This window comes from Ricinus communis, chromosome 4, assembly GCF_019578655.1.
Source record: "Ricinus communis isolate WT05 ecotype wild-type chromosome 4, ASM1957865v1, whole genome shotgun sequence".
Lineage (NCBI taxonomy): Eukaryota > Viridiplantae > Streptophyta > Magnoliopsida > Malpighiales > Euphorbiaceae > Ricinus > Ricinus communis.
This window is the reverse complement of record NC_063259.1, coordinates 31,860,068-31,874,198: the sequence shown is the minus strand read 5'-3', so window position 1 is coordinate 31,874,198 and position 14,131 is coordinate 31,860,068. Positions and strand designations below refer to the sequence as shown.

General features: G+C 34.2%; 2 protein-coding genes across 4 annotated transcripts; both read left to right on the top strand.

The window, feature by feature from the left end:
* Positions 1–3,921: 3,921 nt before the first annotated feature.
* Positions 3,922–8,231, top strand: LOC8272621 (YTH domain-containing protein ECT4). 3 transcript variants are annotated; one of them, XM_015715805.3, is made up of 9 exons: positions 3,922–4,197; positions 4,575–4,651; positions 4,759–4,918; positions 5,011–5,084; positions 5,239–5,769; positions 6,148–6,732; positions 6,836–7,048; positions 7,141–7,287; positions 7,416–8,231. In XM_015715805.3, exons 1-9 carry the CDS (start codon positions 4,170–4,172, stop codon positions 7,647–7,649), a joined length of 2,049 nt encoding a protein of 682 aa, XP_015571291.1. In that variant the 5' UTR covers positions 3,922–4,169; the 3' UTR covers positions 7,650–8,231. The 3 variants fall into 3 exon arrangements, with proteins under 3 accessions (XP_015571291.1, XP_015571292.1, XP_015571290.1); XM_015715806.3 differs by having other exon boundaries at positions 3,924–4,197; positions 4,813–4,918; positions 6,139–6,732; XM_015715804.3 differs by having other exon boundaries at positions 3,924–4,197; positions 6,139–6,732.
* A 1,884-nt stretch (positions 8,232–10,115) lies between these two features.
* On the top strand, positions 10,116–13,964 carry LOC8272623 (elongation factor 2). Its single transcript, XM_002513358.4, has 4 exons — positions 10,116–10,273; positions 10,859–10,909; positions 10,988–11,075; positions 11,324–13,964. Exons 2-4 carry the CDS (start codon positions 10,907–10,909, stop codon positions 13,762–13,764), a joined length of 2,532 nt encoding a protein of 843 aa, XP_002513404.1. The 5' UTR covers positions 10,116–10,273; positions 10,859–10,906; the 3' UTR covers positions 13,765–13,964.
* Positions 13,965–14,131: the final 167 nt, after the last annotated feature.

Sequence of the window (14,131 nt, the reverse complement as noted above, 5' to 3'; positions counted from 1 at the left end):
GTATATGTTAAAGATATTAAATTTTATATTTTTTATATAACAAGTTAAACGGGTTGTGTCAAGTTTATAATTCGTATACAACTATGTAAATAATATTGAGATAAATTAACACCATGAATCATATTCGTACTAATTTTAACCATGTCACCTAAATAATTTAACTCAACACAAACACCGCCCATGAAGAAGTTTTGACACCCCTAATATTTAAGGACAAATGAACCGGAAATTGGAGGAGAAAGGAGGCATTCGCTTATTAAGAGATAAAGGCCCGTTCATTTTTAATAGAGAAAATAAACTATAAAACTGTACACAAATTTAAATTACATGTGTCAAAATAAGTACACATATAAAAATAAAAATTTTATATATGAAAGAAATAAAAGTGTGTCAAAAAATCTTAAATCTGAATAATAAAATGAGTTTTTAAAAAAGTCTATATTTAAATCAGACTTTAATTTGATTCAATTTTGAGTCAAATTGGATTAGTACAATCAATGTTAATTGTAAAATAACTTTTCTAGAAAGCTCTAAATGAGTTAACTTTCTTCTTAAAAATAGAAAAGGGTTAGCTCATCCACGAGTTTTACAACCCTAATCAATTATTTAATTAGTTAGAATTTGATCTATTTAATTCAATAAATAGTTTCAAATAATTTTTTTTATATACATGCGGTACTCAAGTAATTTACATGTGACGAATCTTTCTATCAAATTCTATTGATTTGAATAATTTGTATGCATTTCACAGAGCTCACTTTTATTTGAGACTTTTTTAATAGAAAAAGAAGTTAGACTTTTAATCGTGATAATAAGTCATTTAAAATGTAAAATTTAATTGTCTGGAGGACACAACTGTAAAACATCAATCACATATATGTAGAAGTTCTAAATAAAGAAAAAGCAAATAAAAACAGCATGATTTATAATGGTCACCATCTTATTAGAGTTATGTCTACCATATTGACACTAACAATTACATACATATTTATACTCTTAAACTCATATTTTAATTTTAATTTAATAAACACTTAGATTTTATTTCTTACTCATTCAAACATTACAAAGTTACATTTTATAAGTCTCTATTTAAATTTTGAGTCCAACATAAATAAATTTCTACTTTAATTTAAAATTTCATCATTATAAGTTCTTTAGTGTCTTCAATTTTCAAACCTTCATTTGAGCTTTTATCCTATAAAATTATGATTAGAAAAGTATTTATTTTCCAAGTTGCAGTTAGATTTGAAGTCATATCCAACATATAATAACAAATTCTTTAAAAATATACATATAAAATAATTTTTTGGACCTCCGTTTGAAAGACCTAAATGGCAACTCGCAAGCTCGTATACTATTAATCGTTCGGCGAGCCCAATAAATATGACAATCATGGGCAATGCAGAGACCAAGAGTTGACTCTTTTCTTTTTATTATTTTTCACTTTTTACATCGGCTTTATTAATTTTAATTGGTTTTGTTTTTTAATCAGGTTTATTTATTGCTAAATTAATGAGCTACTAGTAAAAATCACGGAAAGGAATAATGATTATCTTCTTATTTCCCTTTCTCTTTTCCTTTTTAAGAAAAAAAATTCTTATCATCAAATCGATTTATCATTTTTAATATTTTGATAGAATAAATATTTTTAAATATTTTAATAAAAATATCAAAAAATGTGTGGGATGGTAAGTTAATATGTTCTTTTTTAAAAGATGGTGAATTAATATAAAATTTCAAGAATTTAAATTAAATTTAAAAATAAACAGCAATAAAATGATTAAACATCTCTACTTTTTTTTTTAATTGAAAAGAGATAACATTAAAGTATCGATCTTTATTTTAAGTTGAGGGAAACTTTTTTTCTTTTTATAGGTGAAATTAAAAGTTATTTATTTTAATAAGATAATACTTACATACCTTTTTAAATATAAAATAAAAAAAAATTAGTTTGGTCCTTCACATTTTTAGTTTTAATAAATATATTACAGATTATTTTATTTTTTATTGGCAAGAATTAAAGAAGGAAATTAAAACCATTAGTATTTATAAAGATAGAAATAAAATCATGAATAAAACATAAATAGTCTATTGAAAATAAAATCTTTACTCTTTCATATCTAAATATACTTTAATTTTTTTTTTTTAGTGTATGAGTAATATTTTTAAAATAAAAAGTAAAGAGTATGAATGGACACTCACTTTTTCATCATAAAATTAATAATTTTTTTCTTTTTTCTTTTAATTTCTTTATTATATTTTTCAATATTAAGTTGTTTCCAATAAGTGGATATGGCTCAACTATCATTATTCTTGAATTCTTTTCCTACTATCTTCCTCTTTCTTTTATTATTTCTATAAAATTCTAATTCAAATTAGAAAAATATTTTTTTTCCAAGTTGCAGTGAGATTTGAAGTCATACACGGAATCATAAATTTTAAAAAATATACATATAAAATAATTTTTTGACTTTTGTTTGAAACTCTTAAATAGATCTAAATGACAACTCACAAGCTCGTATACTATTTATCGTTAGACGAGCCTACTAAATACGACAATCATAGGCAATGCAAATACCAAGAATTGACTATTTTTCTTTTTATTATTTTTACTTTTTACATCGCTTTATTAATTTTAATTGGTTTTGATTTTTAATTAGTTCTATCTATTTCTAAATTAATGAGTTTATTAATAAAAATCATGGAAAGGAATAATGATTATTTTCTTATTTCCTTCTCTCTTTCCTTTTCTCCTTTTCTTTTCTAAGAAAAATCTTATCATCAAGTTGACATGTTTTTTCTAATATTTCAATAAAATATATTTCTCTTTAATATTTTGATAAAAAGATCCAAAAATGTACACATGAGATGGTGAGTTAATATATATATATTTTAAAAAGATGGTAAATTAATATATAATTTTAGAACTTTAAACTAAATTTAAAAATAAGCAGCAATAAATGATTAAACCTTGCTACTTTTATTCTTAATTGAAAAGAGATGACACTGAAGTATCAATATTTATTATAAATTGAGGGAATTTTTTTTTTAAGAGGTGGAACTTAAAAGTTATTTACTTTAAGGAGTTATCTTATAAGATAATGCTTAAATATAAAATAAAAAATTAGTTTGGTCCTTCACATTTTTAGTTTTAATAAATATATTATAAATTATTATTAATTAATTTTAATTTTATTTTTTATTGGCAAGAATTTAAAAGAAAAGAAAAATTTAAAACCATTAGTATTTATAAAAATAGATATGAAATCATGAATAAAACATAAATAGTCTACTGAAAATAAAACCTTTACTCTTTTATATCTAAATATATTTTAGAATATCTTTATTGTACGAATAATACTTTTAAAATAAAAGTAAAGAGTATGAATGGACAACACTCACTTCTTCCTCATAAAATTAATATTTTTTTATTTTAATTTTTTTATTATATTTTTTAATATTAAATTCTTTCCAACAATTGGATATGGCTCAGCTATCATTATTTCTGAATTTCTTCCCTATTAATAATCTTTCTCTTTCTTTTGTTATTTCTTAACTCAAATATTAATATTGAAATGAATAAAAAGAAAAATAGGTTACAAATCAAGTGCTCACAAATATTTAAATATGATTTTTTATTAATAAATCAAAAGAATAAAAAAATCCAATCTTTTTAGTGATTTTTGTTAGTATTACTTTTCCAAACTAAAAAAAGAAAAAAGAAAAAGAGAAAAAGAAAAACTAATAAACATTTCACGTATGAGAGACCGAAACATAAATAACTGGTGGTACATAAAGAGTAGACATAAAAATATTAGGTAATACAATACCAATAAACTCCTAAAACAAATTCTAAAATTCCAAAATGGTCCAAAAAGAGAGCCGTGGTGGTATTTGAATCACCACATTCTAGTGAACGAAACCCTCTTCTCTTTCGCAAAGCCCAAACCCTAACCCTTGGCGGCTGTGAAAACCTCTCCAGTCTCCTCCTTTCCCCCTTTTTTTTTCCCTCGTCTCTCTCTCTCTCTCTCTCTCTCTCTTCTCTTCAATCTCTAAACCCTTTCCCCAAATTCAATTTTGCCTAATCTTTGTTTTTGGGAGATTTAGGGTTTTGTATCTTTATCCCTCTGTTTATCGATAAGATCTGCTGTTCAAATCTTATCTAAGTCATGGCTACTGTTGCTCCTTCTGCTGAGAGTATCCTTTTACTAATTTTATTATATGTGTTTACTTGATTCATGGGTTTTTTCTCTCTCTAACTTGATCTGCTTGTTTTGGATCGAATTGGGTTTTTATCTAGGGTTTCAGTAGAGTTTTGTGTTTGGTAAGCTCTTTATTATTAGTTTATCAGCATTCTCTGGCGTGGTGATTTTTTTAATCTTAGTTTGTTATGCTCTTTAGGTTTTAGGTTTGTGGGATGCGTATTTTTATGCTTTAAAATAGTAATATTTAGTGTTTTGTTTTTGTAATTAATATAAATATGCAGATGGGGATTTTGTTTGCTGCTTTATTCTTTTATCCATGGTCAAAACACAAGAGAAAAACTGTGTTCCCTTTACTTTGCTTTTATATAGAAACTGCAGATTTGCTCCAGAATTTATCACTGGATTCTCAAACAAAGCCCTTGGAAATTCCTGAGCCAACTAAGAAGGTAACATGGATATCTTTGTATCTTGTTATTATGGATTTCAGGGCATAAGCTTTCAACTATGGGAATCGAATACGTAATTTGAATATTGTTTTATAAATTATATGCAGACTTCCGTTTACCAATATGGGGCTGTTGACTCGGGTGTTTCTGCTAATGGTCAGATCCAGCCAACGGAGCGGTCATTGACCCCATTCTTACCTGATTTAATGGATCCAACCGTGTGCTATCTTCCTAATGGTTATCCCTCTCCTGCTTATTACTATGGAAGTAAGTCTTCTTCTTCTGATGCGGAAGTTATATGCTTATAACTGTGCTGTTTGTTGGGTAATATGTATTTATCTGCTTCTGTCTTGTTGCAGGCTATAATGGGACTGGTAGTGAATGGGATGACTATTCAAGATATGCAAACACAGAGGGAGTTGAGATGACATCGGTAAATATATTTACCCTTATTAATTTGGTTTCGATTGATTGGTGATGTCTTTCATTGTTATTATTATTTTGTTTATTTTACTTAGTAGGTTTGTAGTTGCTTTTACAATTAGAGTCTTGAATTGTTTTGAAATCTCACTGTTGCTTTTCCTCAGGGGGTTTATGGGGACAATGGGTCTGTAATGTTTCACAATGGCTATGGCTATGCACCTTATGGTCCATATTCACCAGCAGCTTCTCCGGTTCCAACAATGGGAAATGATGGTCAATTATATGGGCCTCAGCACTATCAGTATCCTCCATATTTTCAGCCGCTGAATCCAACCAGTGGGCCATTTACTCCTACTCAGCCAACCAATTCTCAAGGGGAGCCTTGCACCTCTGCCGCCCCTGACCAAAAACCCATTTCTGTGGATGCTACTAAATCGAATTGTACTGGAATCGTGAATGGTGGTGGAGTCAAGGGAAACAATGGTTCAACTCCTTATAAACCAATTTACCAGAATTCATCTCTTAGTGCATATGGGAGGGGTGTCTTGCCAGGGGGCATTCCTGGGTCTGGTTATCAGGATCCAAGACTTGGCTTTGATGGGCAGTACAGAAGCACAGGAATCACTCCTTTTTCAAAATCTAATAATACCCCATCTTCAAAGAACAACAATTTCCGTCATAATTCCAACTTCATGGTAAGCAATAAGCATTTTTTTTCTGTCTTTCGACTTTCTGTTCAGCCATCCAGATTGAGTCCATGTAATTGTATCAACTGTATCTTACTTTTTCTGGGTGGATAATAGTTAAGAAGTCAATTTTTAGGCCAGAGCTCTTACTTGTTTTTATATAATGCTGGTCAAAATTAACTCACTTATGGGTCTTACATATGCATGGATTTAGCATCAGCAATGCATTGGTTCACTGCTATATAGTACGTCATTGAAGTAGTGGCATTAAGTTAATATAGTATTTTTGAAAGGATATTTTTCAAGCATCACTGAACTGATTTTTCTTTTCCTCTCTATAATTCATTAAATTGGTTGCTTACATGACTTGCTCAATAGGGGTTGCAGCACTCTGGTCCAATTTCTGGCGTGGGATCGACTCATGGATTTATAAACAGGATGTACCAAAACAAGTTTTACAGTCAGTATGGAAACACCTACAGGTCTGGTATGGGCTTTGGATCTGGAGGCTATGATTCAAGAATGAATGCACATGGATGGTTGGCTGTTGATGGCAAATATAAACCAAGGGGACGGGGAAATAATTATTTTGGGTACCGTAATGAGAACATTGATGGCTTGAATGAGCTGAACAGGGGACCTCGGGCAAAGGGCTTCAAAAACCAAAAGGGTTTTGCTCCTGTCACAATAGCTGTCAAGGGTCAGAATACTCCGCCAATTGAAACTATTACTGAAGAGAAGGATGAGATGTCAGCAGTTCCAGACCTGGAGCAGTACAACAGGGCAGATTTCCTCGAGGACTATACTGATGCTAAATTTTTTATTATCAAGTCCTACAGTGAGGATGATGTTCATAAAAGCATCAAGTACAATGTATGGGCCAGCACACCAAATGGTAACAAGAAGCTTGATGCAGCATACCAGGAGGCTCAGCAGAAATCTGGTGGCTGTCCTGTGTTCCTTTTCTTCTCGGTGAGCATAGCTGCTTTATCCTTACTGTTACATAGATAGATAGACGGATAGATTCTACTAGGATACTTTGTCTTTAGCGATTGAAACTCTTTGTATTATCTAGGTTAACACTAGTGGGCAATTTGTTGGCCTTGCGGAGATGGGAGGACCAGTTGATTTTCACAAGAATGTAGAGTATTGGCAGCAGGACAAGTGGACTGGCTGTTTTCCTGTAAAGTGGCATATTGTAAAGGATATACCCAACAGTTTATTGAAGCACATTACCCTGGAGAACAATGAGAATAAGCCTGTTACAAACAGCAGGGACACACAAGAGGTGATTACATTTGTCAGCCTCTTTTCTTTGCACCCCCCTTCCTTGTCTCATTCTATTGTAATCTAAGCGCAATGTTCCCTATGATTTTGTAGGTTAAGTTAGAGCAGGGGATTAAAATGATCAAGATATTCAAGGATCACTCCAGCAAAACATGCATTTTGGATGACTTTGGGTTTTATGAGAAACGACAGAAGATAATTCAGGAGAAGAAGGCCAAGCAACAGCAGTTCCAGAAACAGGCAATGATCTACTTTGCCCACTAATTGAATATGTTTAATTATTGCTCTTGATTGAGCAGTTCTATATAGAGTTTGTTTGCTATATGAAATAGCTAATTTTCTTTTTTAATTTTGGTTATAATTTGCAGATATTGGAAGGGAGACCTGGTGATGAGAAGAAGGAACTGGTAAATGGGTCACACGAATCCCCAGAGGTTGTCTCTGATGTGACCAAGGAACCTTCTCCAGTTGTCCAGTCCAATGGAGACCTGAAGCATTTGGAGAATGGATCAATTGCTAAAACTGGAGATGACTCGAAGGCAAGTAAGCCAGTTGCCTCAGAGAAAAGAATTACAGCAAATGGAGTTGCCAATGGTTGCTAGCTTCTAGCATGCACCGGCAGTCCTATGGTCTTGTAAGAATTTTAGAGATCTGTCAGAAGGGTGCTGGAGTTAGAATATAGAACTAACCGCTGGCACTCCTTGGGCCGTGGCTGCTGTTGTGAAGCTATCTTGCTGCTATATTCTAGGGGGATGGAAAATAACCGTGAGATTCTCTGATAGTGGTGAGGCAGGTTAGGCTTATCGGAATCCATTTCCTTGCGATGGATCTGTTCTTATAGTGGTTAGCTCCTGACAAGTTTTCATTCCGTAGGAGTTTGGGTTTAGGGCTTCTTTTGGTGGCTTTTTTATATTCTGGTTATGGTCTTTTTCTTTTCTTTTCTTTCTTTCTTTTTTTTTTTTAATTTTTTTTTTATTTTTTACTTTTGTTTTTTCACCTTAAACTTTTTTTCCCTTTTCCTTATATTTTTCTGTTTTACCAGTGTGGTCAATTCCTGCCTTGTAAATCTAGATCTAGTTTTATCTCAGTGAAGCTATGATTATGTTTGTAACAGAGCTAGAAGCTTGGTGGGAAGGTACTTCAAATATAGTTGAGTGAAAGGAGTTCTATTTTTGCACCTATCATTATTAATCTATTACTGTTGTCTCCTTTCCTTTTCGCATTTGGGTATGCAATGAGATGTTAATATCAACTCTTGATGTGTTCACAAGACAAATGGTAGCCATCTAGATATTTGTTTGTGCTAAGTAGTTTTTAGATGTGTTTGTCCCAGCGTGATAAGTGCTCAGAAAATGATTGCGATCTGTTATCCTTATGACCCTCGACTCGGTTCGTTTGTGTGTTACCCTATGTCTATTGAGCAAGCTGCTGTGTCGTTGGTTTGGGTTTGGTTTTATACATAAGCTACACCTCGTAGCTTTGGTTTTACCTTTACTAATCCACCACTAAAGCTCCAGATTATCTTCAATAGGCGTCCACTGTTGTCTACGCTAGCTCTGTTTACAGGGTTTATTCTCTATTGCGAGTTGGGTACTGGTATAAGTAACTAGGCAATAAGCTCTCTTCCTGCACTGCCGGTGCACGTAATCATTCATTTGCTCATTCAACCTTAACTTAAGCCAATGGTAGCTGATTTGGCAACCTTTCCAGCATTGGTCAATTATGTAATAATCAAACTGGTGAATTATGCAAGAGAAAAGGTGCAAATATGCTCGTAACATTTGGCACGATGTGCCTTTGAGTCCCTAATCAATTTCTTGGCACAAATAAACATTTTTTTTTTTTTTTAATTTAGGCTGTATTATAAACCCTTTAATAGACAGTGATTTCATTTCAAGCTAACGCCCGTTTAAGTGGGCTGTCCTATAGGTTTCCCATGTCAAAAAATGTTATTTTCTCACTTCTTTGGAAGCAAAGTGAGGGAGCAGCTCATAGCTTGCTTATCAGTGAGATCCAAGTCTTCATTCTGTTCTTTATTTAGAGTCTACGACTGCAATATATATTTCCTTCAAACATTTCAGGGCAAGTAGCTTTGTGTCACCATGATTCATGCGAGGCAAATTAGCATTCCATTTCTCCTGCATTCTTTTGCTTGTTCCCATCTCGGTATAGCATATATATAATAATAAATCAATATACATACATCCAATTAGGAGAAATAGAATAATTTTTCATTTAGTAAAACAATAACAAATAATATTATTATTTATCAATTAATTAGAAGCAGTATACATCATCAATATATATCAATTAATATGTGCACAAACAAACAACTAAAATACATATTAAAAAAAAAATACAAAAATAACTATGTTTTTCAAACAAAATATCTTAATCCAAGTCCATTTTCAGAAGAGATGCAAAATGAAGTTGAAACTTTCTCGTTAACGATCAACTAATGAGCATCACAAATAAACACAAGACTGAATAAAAATTATAACTTTCATTAATAATATTATTTTTTACAAAGAAAACTCTTAAGTCAAACTGTTTTCGAAAATTACTTGTCATTCTACTCGATAAAAGCATAAAAACACTTTCTAGCTCATTTAATCATTACATTAATAAACCTCCTCATTTTATAAGCTAATTTGCATAATTTTGCTTGTAATAGAAATGAAAATATCTATTTGAGCTTCTTTCTAGATTAAAATCATAAACTTTATTAAATATATCATACTTGTAATAAGTATTTTAATTATAATTATATTTATTTTAGTTTAATAAACTCGAGAATTCGACAAAGTGTTTATATGACCAATGAATAAGTCAAACACTTTGACCCGCTCCCTTTGTTTTGTAGCCTACCTCTCATCAATGTCAGTGTGAATAGGGATTACAATTAGTTCATGAAGAAATGTGGTCGGACAGTTGTGATTGAATAAGTATCCTATTTCTTCGCCATGGTAAGACCTTATAACTTGATGTTTTCAATTTGTTGGGCTTTAAGACAAGATAGGCCCATCTCTCCGGAAAGAAGAGGCTTGAGCAGACAAATTGCCGACTCAATTCGAAAGCCCACAAAGAAAACCCTAGCACTTACAGAATCTGGAATATATACCCTTTCATTCCATTCTCATATTACCTCTGCATACTGAAGAGAGAGTGGCTTTCTAAACCCTCTCTTCTACCGCCGCCTCCCGCTCTATCTCGCTCCTGTTTACCGGTGTGTATCTCTGTTATTATCTCTTACTATTAATTCTTCGTTTTAGTTTTATCTCCTGATTTGGATCTGCTATTCTACTTGCTTAGATTTTCCTTTATCCTGGCATCTTTGTTATTTTGTTATGTTCATTATTTGTGTCTTTGTTATTTGTTTGCTTAATTTTTATGTTTCTCGTCTTTTAGGTTCATCATCAACCCGACTCGAAATTGATGTTTTGTTATTATGTCTAATTGATAAGATGATTAGCGATATGAATCGCTAAGTTTAAATTTCTTGAGGAATGATTCTCTTTACTATTTAGCAGCATTTGATCTTTTGCTTGAATCTTGTTGAATTTTGCTATATTATTTATTAAAGTGATTTGTTATTTTTTTGTCAGTTGACTTGGATCTTATCTTAAATTTGAATTAGCGGATCTCATTGTTGTCATGCCATGTACTTGTATTTGCTTATGCTTTGTTACACTCAGTTAATCTATATCTTTTGTGTTGTTCTATTGAATCACATGTTGATTTTATTATGTGCCTTTAACTATATGACTTTAAGCCATTTTAACTAGATATTATTCTTTGTTAATTTGTGCAGGTGATCTTATATATAGTATTTGGTGGTGAATTCTAAAGGCTAGTCAAGATGGTATGTTTCTATGTTCATGCAATGCATCTTTTTGTGCTGGGAGGATTGTGCTAACTAAGAGATTCTTGGTATTTGCAGGTGAAGTTCACAGCGGAAGAGCTTCGTCGTATTATGGACTACAAGCACAATATTCGTAATATGTCTGTTATTGCCCATGTCGATCATGGTATGTCTTCTTCCTGTTCTATTATTCAGTCACTAATTTAACTGTCCACTTTGTACAAAATGAATGTGGATCTCCTAGGTATAGATAGTTTAGAGTTGCTGACGTGTTTACTTTTATAATAGCAAATCTTATGCTGGAAAATCTGAAATTTCCAGTGCACATACTTCTTAACTCTTTCTACTGCGTAACCTTTATTTCGGTGCAGTATAAAGATTTGTTTAATTTCTCTTCTCTTCTGTCAACTGCAGGGAAATCAACACTTACCGATTCTCTTGTGGCTGCTGCTGGTATCATAGCACAAGAAGTTGCTGGTGATGTCCGTATGACTGACACTCGCCAGGATGAGGCAGAGCGTGGTATCACAATCAAATCTACTGGTATCTCACTCTACTATGAGATGACGGATGAGTCCCTTAAGAACTACAAGGGAGAGAGACAAGGCAATGAGTATCTTATCAATCTCATTGATTCTCCTGGACACGTCGACTTCTCATCTGAAGTCACTGCTGCTCTTCGTATTACTGATGGTGCACTTGTGGTGGTTGACTGCATTGAGGGTGTTTGTGTCCAGACTGAAACTGTTCTTCGCCAGGCTTTGGGTGAAAGGATAAGGCCTGTGTTGACTGTCAACAAAATGGACAGGTGCTTCCTTGAACTCCAGGTTGATGGTGAAGAGGCTTATCAAACATTTTCGAGGGTCATCGAAAATGCTAATGTCATCATGGCCACCTATGAAGATCCCCTTCTTGGTGATTGTCAGGTTTACCCAGAGAAAGGAACTGTTGCATTCTCAGCTGGATTGCATGGTTGGGCTTTTACTCTGACAAACTTTGCCAAGATGTATGCCTCAAAGTTTGGAGTTGACGAGTCTAAGATGATGGAGAGACTATGGGGTGAGAATTTCTTTGATCCTGCAACCAAGAAGTGGACTAGCAAGAACTCTGGCTCTGCAACTTGCAAGCGTGGCTTTGTGCAGTTCTGTTATGAGCCTATCAAACAGATCATTAACACTTGCATGAATGACCAGAAGGATAAATTGTGGCCAATGTTGCAAAAACTTGGTGTTACTATGAAGTCCGAGGAGAAGGAATTGATGGGCAAGGCCCTGATGAAGCGTGTGATGCAAACTTGGCTCCCTGCCAGCAGTGCTCTCCTGGAAATGATGATCTTTCACCTTCCCTCTCCTGCCAAGGCCCAGAGGTATCGTGTTGAGAACTTGTATGAGGGTCCCCTTGATGATCCTTATGCAACTGCAATCAGGAACTGTGATGCTGAAGGCCCCCTTATGCTTTATGTGTCCAAAATGATCCCTGCTTCTGATAAGGGTAGATTCTTTGCATTTGGTCGTGTGTTTGCTGGGAAGGTCTCAACTGGTCTGAAGGTGAGGATCATGGGTCCAAATTATGTCCCTGGTGAAAAGAAAGATTTGTATGTTAAGAGTGTTCAAAGAACTGTTATTTGGATGGGGAAAAGGCAGGAAACTGTTGAGGATGTTCCTTGTGGTAACACTGTGGCCATGGTTGGTTTGGATCAATTTATTACTAAGAATGCAACTTTGACCAATGAGAAGGAAGTTGATGCCCATCCTATTCGTGCAATGAAATTCTCTGTTTCTCCAGTCGTCCGTGTGGCAGTTCAGTGTAAAGTCGCATCTGATCTTCCCAAGCTTGTTGAAGGTCTCAAGCGTTTGGCCAAGTCAGATCCTATGGTTGTCTGTAGTATTGAGGAGTCTGGGGAACACATTATTGCTGGTGCAGGGGAGCTACACCTTGAGATCTGTTTGAAGGATTTGCAGGACGATTTCATGGGTGGAGCTGAGATCATCAAATCAGACCCTGTTGTGTCTTTCCGAGAGACTGTCCTAGAGAAATCCTGCCGTGTGGTAATGAGCAAGTCCCCAAACAAGCACAACCGTCTTTACATGGAGGCACGACCTATGGAGGAAGGGCTTGCTGAGGCTATTGATGATGGCCGTATTGGCCCAAGGGATGATCCTAAGGTTCGTGCAAAGATATTATCTGAGGAATTTGGCTGGGATAAGGATTTGGCAAAGAAGATATGGTGTTTTGGTCCTGAAACTACTGGGCCTAATATGGTTGTTGATATGTGTAAGGGAGTGCAATACTTGAATGAAATTAAAGATTCTGTTGTTGCTGGTTTCCAGTGGGCATCAAAGGAGGGTGCGTTGGCTGAAGAAAACATGAGAGGTATTTGCTTTGAAGTTTGTGATGTTGTTCTTCATGCTGATGCTATTCACAGGGGTGGTGGTCAGGTCATTCCAACTGCTAGGAGGGTTATTTACGCATCACAGCTAACAGCCAAGCCCAGGCTCCTTGAGCCAGTTTACTTGGTTGAGATTCAAGCCCCAGAGCAGGCTCTTGGTGGTATCTATAGTGTTCTTAATCAGAAACGTGGTCATGTGTTTGAGGAAATGCAGAGGCCTGGCACTCCTCTGTACAATATCAAGGCGTATCTACCAGTCATTGAGTCCTTTGGTTTCTCTGGCACTTTGAGGGCTGCCACATCTGGACAAGCCTTCCCGCAGTGCGTGTTTGATCATTGGGACATGATGTCTTCAGATCCAATGGAGGCAGGTTCACAGGCAGCACAGCTTGTAACAGACATCCGCAAGAGAAAAGGTTTGAAGGAACAGATGACACCTCTTTCCGAGTTTGAGGACAAGCTGTAAACAAATTCTTTTCTCGAGTATGATCGAGAGGGGCAATGTTTGGTCTTGGTTTTTAATTTTGTTACGGTTGAGTAGTACTGTGTCTTAATAGGACGGATTAGTTATCCTATTAATTTATGGCTTGTTTTAGTACAATGTCTCAGGTGATGATTCCTTCCTTTGGTCGTCTTAATGCTTATTCAACCAACGTTGGTTATTCATGTCGCTCTATTTTTGCTTTCTGGCTGACATTATATTTTTAAATTTATTCCGTGAGAATTTTTATTTATCACTATGCTATCGAAAAGAATCATGCCAATCACGATTGGCTCAGCAAACTGTTGTTTTCCTTTTACGAACTCGTTTCTTTCTTCTTTTTTTTTTTTTT

What these genes read in the sequence shown, in the direction of transcription:
- LOC8272621 (XM_015715804.3), top strand. Translation starts at nt 4,170, where the DNA reads ATGGCTACTGTTGCTCCTTCTGCTGAGA. An exon ending in GTCATAATTCCAACTTCATG is followed by an intron (nt 5,770 to 6,138) that starts GTAAGCAATAAG and finishes CTTGCTCAATAG; the next exon opens with GGGTTGCAGCACTCTGGTCC. An exon ending in ACAGCAGGGACACACAAGAG is followed by an intron (nt 7,049 to 7,140) that starts GTGATTACATTT and finishes ATGATTTTGTAG; the next exon opens with GTTAAGTTAGAGCAGGGGAT.
- LOC8272623 (XM_002513358.4), top strand. An exon ending in TATTGCCCATGTCGATCATG is followed by an intron (nt 11,076 to 11,323) that starts GTATGTCTTCTT and finishes TGTCAACTGCAG; the next exon opens with GGAAATCAACACTTACCGAT.